This window comes from Strigops habroptila, chromosome 1, assembly GCF_004027225.2.
Source record: "Strigops habroptila isolate Jane chromosome 1, bStrHab1.2.pri, whole genome shotgun sequence".
Lineage (NCBI taxonomy): Eukaryota > Metazoa > Chordata > Aves > Psittaciformes > Psittacidae > Strigops > Strigops habroptila.
This window is the reverse complement of record NC_044277.2, coordinates 21,001,203-21,014,988: the sequence shown is the minus strand read 5'-3', so window position 1 is coordinate 21,014,988 and position 13,786 is coordinate 21,001,203. Positions and strand designations below refer to the sequence as shown.

The window sequence follows — 13,786 nt, the reverse complement described above, 5'->3', positions numbered from 1 at the left end:
CAATTACTTCATCCAAGAGAGATGAAGAATTTCAAGGCTTAATTACAGACTCTTTTCTTAAGCTTTTGGAATGATGATCTTTTAACTGGCTCCATTGTTTCTGCTCAGTGTTGTTTTCCCTTTTCAACCACATTTTCAAGATTAAAACTTAACCTCACAGGCACAAAGACCTTTCTCTTCCGAGTCAGACAAAAGCGGCACAGAGCAGTTCTTTCCAGGGCCCCTGAGATGTGATGTGGTGTGACGAAGCGCTCTACTGGCCCGGGAAGAAAGAAAGAAAACAGGCTGGTCATTGGAAGTGCACAGGAGAATGATCTTGAAAAATCAAACAGAAGCAGCAGAAATCATCTAACAAAAAATCACCTAACCAAACATCCCTGTCTCTCCTGGGAGACCAAGTCGTGTATCTAGGAAGACTTATCTGGAGCATCAGATTTCTCACTTTCCTATTCCTCCTGGAGGGCAGCTGATTTAAAGCCAGATTTCTCCTCCCCCACACAAGCAGTGCAGTACCCTCCTCCTGGAAGCCCTTCAGGATGAGGGTATAACAGTGTGGGTGTGACAGCCAGAATCTGCCTGCTAACAGCAAGTCTGCTAAGGGTTTGTAAGGTAGCGTTGTGGTTGGATCTTATGTGGAAGAAACAGACATTAAGAGCATACAGGCAGAAGCCTCTCTTTATTAACTCAGTAACATGGAGGGAACTGTGGTGTTGGCTCCAGCTCTCTGTGCTTTGTCCCTTGTCTTCCAACTGTTGCCTGGCAGAACAATTCAATGGAAGAGGGAATCTTGTACAGCACTGTTGAGCTGTGGAATAATCTCGCCATTGTTTTCTGTGGACTAAGGGAACAGCACCAAAGTCAGAAACACCACTCCACTAGTTTCCTCTGCTGTATCTGGTTGACAACAGCAGTCCCTTTGCCTTCTGGCAGAGCAGAGTTGGGCCTGACACATCCTTATCTTTTTCTAGAACAACATCCTTTTCTGCTGGGGCCATTGTCTAGAGGTCACCATGAGGCTTGTGATTCAGACCAGGACACAGGGAAATGAGGGGAAGGGTCTACAGCCATGTCCAACTCTTACTTCTGCTTCTTTCAGACAAAAATACTGTGCAGTAGGGAAGCAGAGGTAGGAGTGAAGAACACTTTATGTGCAGTCCATCTTTGTTTAACTCCCATATTTACTTCTATGTATAAGTATGCAACATTTATGGTCAAGGTGATTTGTTGGCTCCCTTTGATTGAACCTAAATGCTATGTCTGGTATTTTTAAAGGGCTTCTTTAAAAAAGGTAAGGAAACAAACAACAATTAACAAGAGCTGGCTGGCTTTTTAACCATCTTTTAAAAGTCTTTTCATGATACGCAAAAGGTAGTTAGTTGCCTTGCTATTGCCCTGTAGATTTGCTGCAGCATGTGGCTGGTTAACCAAGTTCTAGTGGAAGCTTTTGAACAGAGAGATTAGTTCCATTTTTAATAGACATACATCTGCCTGCTTGCAGTCTTACTGCTGACAGAAATTAGTTTGCAAGAAAGATAATTAAAGACCAGAAATCTCCTGGTCAAAGGTGAGTATCTTTGTCATAAATCAAACCATCTCTTTGAGATACATCTTCTCTCTGATTAACACTTAGATAATTTAAAATGATTAGGATGATGTTACTTCTGAAAGAATATTAATTGTATATTTTTATGGAAAGTGCTTTTTAACCTTAAATTGAAAGTCACCCTAAAGCAGACAAAAATTACTTTGCACTGATATCAAGAAATTACTGATATCTGCTAAGCACTACAACTGAGACATGCGGGGAACACACATGTTGGTGGATATGTTATTCAGGCAGGTGCTGGCACATACTTTTTGGTGTGTACAGTAGTTGTGTGGTGTACATTTGTTGTGTATACTAGCGTGCAATTGTTGTTGTGCTATATTTAACTGAAATGTAGATCTTAAGTCCAAAGCATGCTGAAGCCTCTGGGAACCTTTCCAGTTATTTAATGAGTTTTGGCATAGCCCGTACAGTAATAAGCTGTTTTCAATGATTGAGTGATTTTCAGGATTAGGTTTTTGGATATTGTGGGCCGAAGTGAGCTATGATACCAGTGGGCACAATGGTAAAATCAAGCTTATAGAGCAGCACAGTTTCTAGCAATGATTTGTATTGTGGCAATTCATATTTCTTTAACACTGGTAGGTTACGGACAGGTTTTGACTAGTATAAGAATTATTTTGTTCTTAATTAATTTCCTTCTTAACTTACATCAAATTTCATATAATTAGGGAGGAAATTAACATTTTCTCTACTCTCAAAATTTAAAGGTTGGAGGAAAAGATACTTCATTTTGGGGAGTTAGTACTAGGAATTATGTAGGATTAGACTTTGGAGCTGCTTTTATAAACCATGTCTGCGCGTGCAAGCGCGCATATATATAATATATATATAAATATATATATGCCAGGAAATATATACGCACACACAATATATCTATTAAAGAAGAGTTAATCTGTGGTAGCAAATAATGTTGAAATTTGAGTGTATACAAATGGTTTGGTAAGTATGTATCTGGGATTCAAGGCAAATGGCATTTTTATGTAGTTGCCAGGGTGGGGTGTGGGTTGAGGAAGCTTCAAAAGAGTAGTGTAAACATTTGCTGGAGACATTTGTATTGAAATAAAACAAAGGTCTTACCTTTGTATGGGATTTATAAGGTAACGGCTGGCAGGAGAAACTATAAAACCACACTTCTTGTGTATACGAAGGGAATGATGGGATTGATGTTAGTCATTTGGGAGACAAGTCGTTTAACTCTTCGTTGTTACAGTCTGGAGGGATGAACCATTTTAAACCAGGATTTTGCAAAGACCCATCACCCATGCATAGATTCTACGTATTGCCAGTAGTCAGTAGAGAAATTGCTTTAAGGTTCTGGTTTTGTGCTGTAACACACTTTTCCCTCTCTTCTGCTCTTGGCTCTTTCTGAGATGATGGAAACCAGAAATGTAAATATGTAAATAGTAATAAAAGGCTTATATTAGAAGTTTCGTAACAATAGACCTTTAAAGTGTAGAAGCTGAGAGACCACAGCAGGAGTCGTGTTGGCTGGATTAAATGATAAAAGGGGAAATGCATTTCTGAGCCTTGCTTTCTCTTAAGACATGTTACTGTGTTTGTGTCTCGTACATCACTAATTATGCTGCAGTATTTAACAAACAGTCAGTAATTCACATAATAACAGCTACACTTTGGAGGAGTGCCTTCCCCGAAAGAGAGAGTACTTTTTCTAGGTAGGCTCTAAACCAAACAGAAGAGTTGTCGTTATCTTATGCCACTTTTGAAACTTTTCAGGCACCAAATGTTTCTCCAAATGAGTTTTTCATTGCCAGTGGCATGCCTGAGCTGGAGACTAGATGGGTGGAACTCTGTCATTAATTGCTCTCATCTAAGATATGCTGACATTAAAAAAAAAAGAGACATCACTATAACTATAACCCAAACGTATTCCTAATAGCAAAACATTGCTAAAATCCAGTTTGCACAGGAAAAATAAAGTTTGTAAATGATTTCAGGTACAGCTATAGTCACATCCATTAAAGTAGTTCTAAGCCAAGTGTAGACAGGGCCCTGGGGAAAAAAAAGCAGTGATTTCTACTCCTGCTACTGTCATTTCTACCTAACTCTACATTTTCTGACTATGTAACTCTACTATGCAGGAGACCAGAGCAAGGAGGATCTTAATCCTGGATGTCTTCCAGGAGAGGTAGAGAGGGACTGCATCTTTTTCGTGGCTGCCAGTGGGGTTATTTTGCTCATTGTTGCATTGAGAGTGTGAGTACCTGCATTAAGGACAGGAGCTGCAAAGGAGGGAAAGATGAGGGTTGTAAAGGGCAAAGCAGGCTGTGCTTGGACAGGTGGGTTGAAATCGTTGCTGCTTAGAGCAGGTGGCATGTCTTGGTTACTGCTTTGGGGAGGTGAAGGTTTCTGGTCTGAGTAGGGGACTGTCCAGATTGTTCTCCAGGTCCTGTTCACCACAGCAGGCTGCTGCACCATGGTGTTAAACCTGGTGCAAATCTTCAGTCATTCAAAATAAAAACCTAAACCCAAACAAAACCTGAAATAAACTCGAGTAACAGAACTTACACCCTCTTGCCCTTCCCTCTGCACACCCCCTACGTTTTCCAAATCCAAAGTCAGTGTTGTGCTTTACAGGAAAGCTAACAGAAGATTGTGTGGAGACAGAAAATTTTCCCCAAAATAAATGATCTGTGTTAATTCAAATCCATCTGTCTATCTGTGAAGTGCAAATGATATGACAGAAAGTATAGGGCACTTCGTGCGCATGAACCTAAGTCACTGCTCCTCAGGGAGATCCTGATGTATTGCAGTGTCAGGACAAGGGTATTGAATCTTACAACATCAATCTATTATTCATGCTGAATAATCTGTTATTGCTGTATGGAGACTCTGGAAACAACAGTCTGTCTTCCCCAGCCGCTCCTACTCTGCTCTGTGTTTCTGGAGGCAGCAGAAGAGATGACACACAGTGTATGTAGATGATTAAGGTGGGACAAGATCGTTTTTTTACTTCTCTGCTGAGTGTGCAGCAAAGGTAGTAAGTTGATGCACGAACTGCTGTTAGGTGCAAAGCCTGCACATCCCCTCTCACATTTTAACGTGCCGTTTGAAACCCCCTGTGCACAAGTATGGGCTAAAACATTTATTAGATTCTGTTTTATGTCAGACCTCATTCCACTGCTCTGTGTCACACACAGTTTAAAGCATTGCTGACACTGTAAAGGAGTCTGAAGGCTAATGAAAATTCAGGCCATCATATTTCAAAGGCATATGCACCCATATCCATGCTTACCTTTGGAGCTGGAGACCAAGTTGTAATATGAAATAGAAATAACACTATCAGCTTCAAAAATCAGAGTTTCACCTAAGGCCTTTCTCCACCTCCCTCCTTTCCCTGCAGTTAAAGTTCAACTATTTCATTTGTAAATGCAGCTCTGTGATACGATCAGAAGCAGAAATGCAGAGAGGCCATTAGCTCAGTCAGGCAAACAAGCTGCTCTGGCTCCATCATAAAAAACCTCTGACTGTAACGTTAACTTCTGCCATTAGGGTAAAGTATCCACCCCCCTTCCCCCTCCCCACCCTACCAGAGTCCTTTATTCTCGGCTGCTTTTCTCTTGGGGATGTTGCATTCTGGTCATTCAAAGTGTTGGTTTTGTTTTGTTTTCTTTTGTTTTGTTTTGCTTTGTTTTGTTTTGTTTTCCCTGCTTGTGGATGGGGAGAGGTTCCTTCATACTCACCCTTCCCAAATCATCCCAGAGTCCAGGCGCCTGTTGGATTCCCCTTTGCCCAGCAAGATGTGCATCAGGTCTGTTTGAGAGACCTGTTTGAGATCCCTTTCTTCCTGAGCGTGCTCGTTCTGCTGGAGCACATTTCACATCATTCTGGTTCAGGCAATATGTACTGGTGGGTTTCTCTGTCCTTTTCCTTAGTTCACAGTTTCAGTGGGGTTTTTGTTTCTTTCTTTCTTTCTTATCTTTTAAACTGAAAGTCAAAAGTAGAGTTGGGTCAATACATAATTGGCCCAAATTACTATGTAATGCATATATTCCTCACTGGGAAGAACAGCTGTATTTTTAATCCAGTTTCGTCTCTCAAGTTTCATGCACACGATACTGGCTGAAAGATATCATTGATATTTCAGTTCACAATGCTTACTTTGCATCAGAATGCTCCTTGGGAGACTTGATAGTGGGAGACCATTCTCCCAGGACCTGTATTAACACATGGCAGATGACACACACCTTGTCCCATGGTAAAATGGAGATTAGAGGGGAAGAGATGACTAATGGCTATCAACACACAAGTTGGTGTAGAAGGAAAGCATGGGATGAATTTTGGAAGCAAAGGCAGGCAGTGTGGTTGCCAGGAATGGAGGGCAATGTCAAGTTGTGTTGCTGCTACATGGTAAAAAGACTTTTGAGAAGAGGTAGGGAGTAGTTTTATAAATGTTTGAGAAACTCCTCCCCAGTTTGAAAGACAGGGTGAGGTGCATTTTTGAAATGGAAGACAGACAGTGAAGGACCCTTAAAGGTCAGGAGTATCTTTTGGTAGGATGGAGGAAGTGGTACTGCTGATGAGAGGGTGAATAGAATTTGTAAAATAATAATAATAAAAAAAAGGTTAGGACTTACTTTGGCCACACTGAATTTGAATTGTGAGCTGTCAGAAGAACAAGCCATGCACTCTGAGCTCTCAGGTGTGAACCAAAGCATGGTAAGTCGGGACAATCAAATGATTCACCTCAAATGTGAGCTCCTGATCCAAACTGAAGCACTGACACACACCTTCAAAGTTTGTCCTTCCCAGTGTGGGAGCTGGACTTGGGACAGAAGCAGAGAATAAATGTGTGAATTGCCAGAGTGTGGGTCATAGAGGGGGTATCTGCTTTTATTTTCCCATTTGTTGTCATGTGTTTCCAGAATTTTAATAGTTGTTTGCATCACATGTTAAAAGTAATCTCTTTGGCACACAGATTTTCATCACAGTGAATTGCTTGAGCACAGACTTCTCCTCTCAAAAAGGAGTAAAGGGGCTTCCTTTGATGATTCAGATCGATACATACAGCTACAACAACCGCAGCAACAAACCCATCCACAGAGCCTACTGCCAGATCAAGGTTTTTTGTGACAAGGTAAGTGGAAAGCACAATTGCCATGGATAGAGGAAGAACTTTGTTACAGTTTATTATTGCTGTATTTTAGACCTAATTAAATGGTCTTTCTTTCCCTAAAGAATTGTGTTTCATGGTAGAATTTGGAACATAAATCTAACAGATTATCATGTAATTATTTTACTGCTTTTTTCTATTTAATTTTTTGCCTCTGATTCCTCAGCTTGTAAGAATAGTTGGACCGTTTAAGGACAGGATGCTACAGGTCATGATACAGGAATATAAAAAACAGTAAGAAAGTACAAATGTAAAGATCTCTACTTGGTAGGTTAGTGCTGATCATAGACTTACACAAGTGTCAATCTGATGTTATCCCTTCCGGCTCCAATAGCGAGGATAAGTAAATGTGGTGGAGAGGTCTCTGACAGAGAGACCTCCCAGTAAAGGCCTGCTAAGCTCTCTTTTATGATACAGTGGAAAACACTGAGTCCCAGTGATGCAACTGATGTTTGTTTTTTTCTCCACTTGTTTACAAGCCGTTGTTTTGAAAGCTTCAATGAGACTTTTATGTTGCTAGGATTTTCTTATTAAAAGTAAACTACAAAATATATTAGCAGTTCCCATTTTGTAGTCCAGTAATTATTATTTTTTTTGTTTTGTACTTACTCCCTCTTGCAAAATTTTGTTCCTTTACAATGCATTTCCCTACTCCTTTGTCAGATTTCAGCACCAAAACATAGAACATGCCTTAATGAGTCTGACTACTTAATTAGTGTCATGGTCAGCTGTATCTATCATCAAGTAGAAACAGTTGCTCACAAATGTTATGTCAGTGATGATTCTTAAATGTGAGTGTGGCCACATTTCAGCTGTGTTTAACACCTGCCAGCTGATGACTTTATCCCTGCCGGGAAAGGTCTTCCAGTGGGGAGCTGCTGCCTGGATTCTAGTCAAGGTTCAGGGATTCAGGAGCCTACGTTTATTTAAGTGCCTTGGAAATTTATCCAAATTAGTCTTGCCATCTTACAGACAGGAATAGAAAGGCAAAAGGCCATGCCCCAGGCAATATGTAGCATTAACTTTTTAATGGAAAGGGTAAGAGTTCAACTGTTCTAGGTCTTTCTGCTGCTGCTCCTTTCCCTTTTGCAGTTCATTCCCTTGTTGCTGTCTTGACAAGGGGTTCTTGAGGGCTAATCAGTCAGTTGTGTTAGTGGAGCAAAAACTTTGAAAGTAATGAATGTAAATGTATGCATTGAGGTCTTCTTGCAGTCAAAATGTTATGCTTTCAATTCTAACTTTGAATGTCAAATATTTAGAGATTTGAAGCTACAGCTGGATGTTAAAAGCTCAGTAAATATCAAAGTAACAAGTAATTTTCATCTACCTGTTTTTGAAAAGCAATTAGAAAAATCTGAATTATTTAAAAAAGGAAGGAAATTCAAAGCACAAACTCATCAAGGGTGACCTGTAGACACAACTGGTGGAGATTTTCAATAATACATGTTCATTGCATCTATTTGCTTAATTGGTACTTCAAATATCCAGCAGGAAATGAATGTTGAGTCTTTTAATCAACACTGTCTCAAAGTAGAAGAAAAAGATCACAGGGGTAGTTAAAACATTATCCACTTCTAAACTACATTGAAAATGGGAACTGGAGAGCTCAAGGGTATTGATAATGGGATATGTCTCTGTCTAATATAAATGTATACGTGCACACAGAGCTTTTTAGTTTAATGCAGGGCTGAAAATGAGTTGAATGAATAAAAATTATCAAGGTCAATTCACATGACAGTTTGTGCTAATTGGCACTTGGAACAAGACTGAGGCAGTCTTCTCCCCTCTCTTATGCTGCTGTATCTTTAGTGACACCGTTTGTCTCTGTGCTTTTGTAAGTAAATAAATGGTTGGAGAATTTTCACTTGCTGGTGGCGCTGGGAGACTTGGTCGCGCTCAGGGGAAGGTAGCTCGTGGGATGGGTACCCTCATCTTCCCAAGGTGCCAAAAGAACACCCTGGCACTGGTGGAGGCGCTGCTAAACTCGCCCTCTAGTGACAGCGACAGGGTTTGCTGCCTGTTTGGGAAAGGCCGTGAAGCTGAGACAATTATTGCCCAGCTCTTTGTCATGATCAATTAAAGAAATATTATGGGGCCATTAAAAAAAACCTCAACAACCAACCAAAAAAACCCGAACCAAAAAAACCAAACAGCAAACATATAATATTTTTATACATTTTAAAAGTGTGAATTCCACCGTTATACCCCAGTCTGACAACCCTGACAAGAAGGTGGTGAGAGAAGTGCCTGATTTATTACAATCATCTGGATCGAGGAAGCACACAGTAAATTCCTCCCACCTAAGTACTGAAATGTATCTTAGTTTGAAATATGGAAGAAAAAAAATGTTTGTCTGCCTGACAGTGTTCTTACAAATGGTTTTTCTGCAGTGATGGTGCCTCTTTAGAGCAGTAGACACATTTATATGTTAATTTGGATAAATCACAGGCAGAGGTGTCCAGTTTTTAAGAAACAGTTGCTGATAAATCAGTGTCTTACAGCTGAAATACAATGTAGCGGTTGTGGAAAGAGTATCCCTGAAGAAATAAAACTGCATTTAACTAGCTGGTACATACAAATCTATAATGTATTAGTATTTACTCAGGCAGTTGCTTAAATTTAGTATTCATTTACATGTAAACTAGAGAGTAGCACTGACTCAGATCTAGTGTGTGCTTTGTGACATAAATGTATGGAGATAAAAGCTGCAAAGGTTGTAATCGTGTGCTTGCTCCCTATTCATTCTTCAATCTTTTGTCTGTATTTATTTTCCAGTAGGCAATCTTCAAAGCAACTGGTACAGTGCACATCTTGTTTTGTCAGTGCTAATTCTCTCTGCCCTTGCAGTCTTTTTATCGTGCAGATCACTGGTGCTGCGTATGATAAGAGAATATGATTTTTATTCCTTAAGCAGGTTGTCAGGGAAACTTGCTACCAGGCTTATTTATATTTATATATTGCAAGATGCTTTAGCCACTGTGTATGAAGGAACTGGGGATTCAGAGATATTTTGATTTTCTACATGTGATTAACTTTTCTGAAAAGAAGCAGAAGCGTTTGGCTTGGCAAATACAACATTGTTCCAAAATCAAATAAATGAATCCTGTTTTCTTTATACAGTTCCTGCTGTACTGTCTTCAGTATGGATTGTCACAGCGAAAATGGATTATCATAGCATACTGAGCAAGTCTAATTGCCTATTAAGCTTCAGCTTTAGAGACAAGGCTAAAGTCTACGTGCCTGTCCTACCAGATGCGGAATGCTGTGGCCTTGAACTAGAAACAGGTGTACACATGAGCTTCATAATGGTGGAGGGAGTGGTCCCTACGATGGTAAAGGGTTTGCTAGACTGGAGCTAGAATGCAAGACGTAAGGTTAAATGAGTCTAAAGTGTAAAGGACTTGAAAAAAAGGTATTTTGAATCAGCTGAAATTCATAGGCTGTGTTTTGCTGATGGCTTGTAGCAGAAACACTTGTTGCATTTATACTAAGTCCACACATCAGTGAAAAATCAAAAATTCATTCAGTTTGACTGGTCAGAGCCTAGTTTATAGTTCCCTATGAGCAGGTTATTTCTTCTGTTCTTAAGATACGGAAATTCTGATTTATTAGATATGTGTCAGGTGGCTCAGCTGTGAAAACTTTCCAGCAGAAATGCTCTGGTATGCAAAAACCTTATTGTGGTCTATTGTCTCAGTACCTACAGCAATGATGTACATTGTATAGGCTTGGCTGGCCCCTGCGCTGTGCCATGTGGGATGCTCCTAGCTCAGAAGGGCTGGTAGGTAGTTTTGTGGGTGTTGCAGTTGCCGCATTTGTAAAGTGACTGTGGCACAAATAAGCACTGGCGGGTGAGAATGGCTGCCCTGCTTGGAGACTGCCTGCAGCCCAGGGGAATGGGGGTGTCTTGCCTTGGATGAATGAAGACAAAGGTGTGAAGTTTTACCAAGGTCATAGTTACAGAGTATATAAAAAAATCAGTAAAACATATACTCTTTATTGTATATAAAAGGCTGAGTCCTTCTCAGTTTCTCCTTTCCTGACAGGAAACTCATACTTGTTGCTGTGTACAAAACAACTTTCACACTTCATCCTGCTACGTGAGAGCAGCAGTGTGGCAGCACTGAGGGAGGGCTGTGGCCACCTGGCAGGGCTGCTTTGTGCAGCACAGGGCTCTCAAGGATGTGCCTTCTGCAGGACAGAGGCTGTGAGGTATATTTTTGCTCCTTTCTGCTTAAAGTCACCTTTAAAGATACAAATAGAATCATAGAACTGTTTGGTTTGGAAAGAACCTTAAGATCACCTAGTTCTAACCCCCTGCCATGGGCAGGGACACCTTCCACTAGACCAGGTTGCTCAAAGCCCCATGCAACCTGGCCTTGAACATGCCAGGGATGGGGCAGCTACAACTTCCTTGGGCAGCCTGTTCCAGTGCTTCACCACTCTCACAGTAAAGTTCTTCCTTATATCTAACCTGAATCTCCCCTATTTAAATTTGAGCCCATTACCCCTTGTCCTACCACTACAGTCCCTAAGGAAGAGTCCCTCTCCAGCATCCTTGTAGGCCCCCTTCAGATACTGGAAGGCTGCTATGAGGTCTCCACGCAGCGTTCTCTTCTCCAGGTGGAAAAATCCCAACTTTCTTGTATGTCTTTCCCTGTCTTCGCATGGGAGGTACTCTAGAATCAGTTTTGACAGGGGCACATCTCTGAATCCCTCAGATTCTGTGACTGAGGTTAATGACAGCTAAATTGGTCCTAGGTCTGGAAGCAATGTTTCTGTTAGATGCCTTCATGTATGTTAAAGAGCTGTTTCTTTCTCTACCTTTTTCAACCTCTGTAAATCTATTCATAGATCACAGCCAGGAGTACACCTTTCCTTGCATTCTTTTTGAGCTTGGTTCGATGGCTCATGTGTGAATTTTACCATCTTGAGTGGATATTTTTGGCTTTCCTTACCTCCCTCCCCGCCTTTCTTTTAAAGAAACTTCTAATTTTAATTTGGGAAAAAATCTTTAGTTTTGCATGCTGACTGTCTGGGAGCGTATGGATCTTTAATAACCTTCACAACATGACGATTTGTATTTATAAAGTAAATTAGGAGAACTTCAAAGGAGGTGTTGCTGCTTTTTATGTCAATAACAAGTTTTATTTTCTAAACTTGTTGAGAGTGTATTTACATAACAGAAGTCTGCAACTTCCCAGGAGTTCCTGGAGCCTAAAAGGGTAGTACTACATTGCTTTCCAGTTTCTGGAGGGCTTCTCCCTGTTTGAAATGCCTGTGTTTTTCTGTAAGAGCCTTTGTGCTGTTGGCAAGCTGTCAGTGTAGCCTTCTTGCGCTGGCAAATCTCAAAGGCCTCTACAAAGCTGGCCACAGCGGAGCTGTGCCACCCCAAGATGAGGTGGGTGGAGGAGAGTTTAGGAAAAAGCTTAGCACAGACATGATCCAAGATGATAGCAATCCTGCAGGTGTTTTACGTCAGTACATACGCAAAGTATTTGGTCTGAGTGCTCTGCCCATTGCAGAGGCGCTGGGCTCGGGATGTCCTTTGCACAGGATGTGGTGGCAACAGCCCCATACAGACTGCACACTGCCTGAGCTGTCCATCCCATCTCATCCAAGCCAGCATGTGGATATGCTTCTCTTGCTGTCTCCAGCCCTGCGGGGATGCTGGATGTGCCAGCCTGAGTTTTGGGCACCAGTGATCCATCCAAAGCTGGCATATTCCTAACAATCCAGGCAGATTTATCTGTAATGGGATGACCAGTCTCTATTTCAACATTTCTGATGTGTGTGTTGCTGTAGTTCCGGGCATTACAGGGTACAACACTCACAGTGGTTCCTCTTTGGATAATATCTGTGGGTTGTCTTTTTTGTGTCAGGGAGCGGAAAGGAAAATCAGAGATGAAGAAAGGAAGCAGAACAGGAAGAAAGGCAAAGGCCAGGCATCTCAAGCCTCGTGTAATAACTGTGAGTAAAATGGGTCTTTCTGGTTTGGAGCTGTCACACTCAACATGCCTCCTCTCATAACCGTGTTGCTCTGTGATCCTCCTAGCAGCTGAAGGGAAGTTGAGTGCACTCCCTCTGCAAAAAAAGAGCGATATCACCTTCTTCAAAACAATGGCTGACCTGGATTCCCAGCCAGTTCTCTTCATACCGGATGTTCACTTTGGAAACCTACAAAGAACTGGACAGGTAGGAAATGATAATGAGAGGAGCCGGTGCCCACTGCTGTCTGGCTCTTGTGCTCTGAGGGTTTAGGAAAATAAATCACTGTTCCTGGGGACCACTTGTTTGAGCTCTTGTTTTGGTAAATGCAGTTCCTGGTGAGTCACTTAAAAAGATCTTACAAGAGACAAGTGCCTTTCCAAGTTCTGGGTGTGAAAAAGGAGTTTATGCTTCATTAACAACTGACTGGTTTGTGTTTGTTATGGTTTTGACGTTCTTTTGCAAAGAAGAAAGAATGAAACAAATAGTCACAAATTTTGTGACTGAAAGAGAATGTGCTATTTGGCTTGATGAGGTAAAGTGCCACCTTGTGGTAGCAGAGATCCCCCTCCCTGTCGCAGCAGAAAACAAAGACCAAGCCCTTACGTGTGTAAGGAGGTCCCGAGTAGGCTCACTAAACACCACTGCCCGTTTTTTGTTGGCATCCCCTGGAGATCTGGGAATTTCTTGTAAGAAAATATTTTCACTCTACAAAGCAAAAATCTATCGTGCTAATGTTAATACTCAGTATTGGCAGTCATTGTCACCAGTAAATGTGAAGAAGTCTTGGCTGACTTGACTCTTTTTGAGACCTACTTTATTGCTTGCTGGGAAATTGCAAAACCTGAATTGGAGAGTCAGCTCTGACAATTTTTTGAATATGAACCTGTTATTTATTAACATCTTGGAGAGTAGAATGAGACCTTTATGCATGTGTTTATAAAGACAAATAGTAGATGAAGAAATTCTGTATGCGTCTTTTTGCAAATTATTAAAATAATGAAGTTTAAATGACACTGAGTGTTGGAATTGTCATTTATTTTAAAGCAGTGAGATTT

General features: G+C 41.0%; 1 protein-coding gene across 4 annotated transcripts in view; it reads left to right on the top strand.

Annotated features, from left to right (window-relative positions):
- Nucleotides 1-13,786, top strand: part of GRHL2 (grainyhead like transcription factor 2) — a 65,844-nt gene that overhangs the window by 35,925 nt on the left and 16,133 nt on the right. For 3 of the 4 annotated variants that reach the window (XM_030500352.1, XM_030500331.1, XM_030500361.1), the window contains exons 9-11: nt 6,546-6,704; nt 12,623-12,710; nt 12,796-12,935. In XM_030500352.1, coding sequence (XP_030356212.1) covers nt 6,546-6,704; nt 12,623-12,710; nt 12,796-12,935 — 387 coding nt within the window. The remainder of the gene's footprint in view (nt 1-6,545; nt 6,705-12,622; nt 12,711-12,795; nt 12,936-13,786) is intronic. The other variant, XM_030500342.1, reaches the window with a different exon arrangement.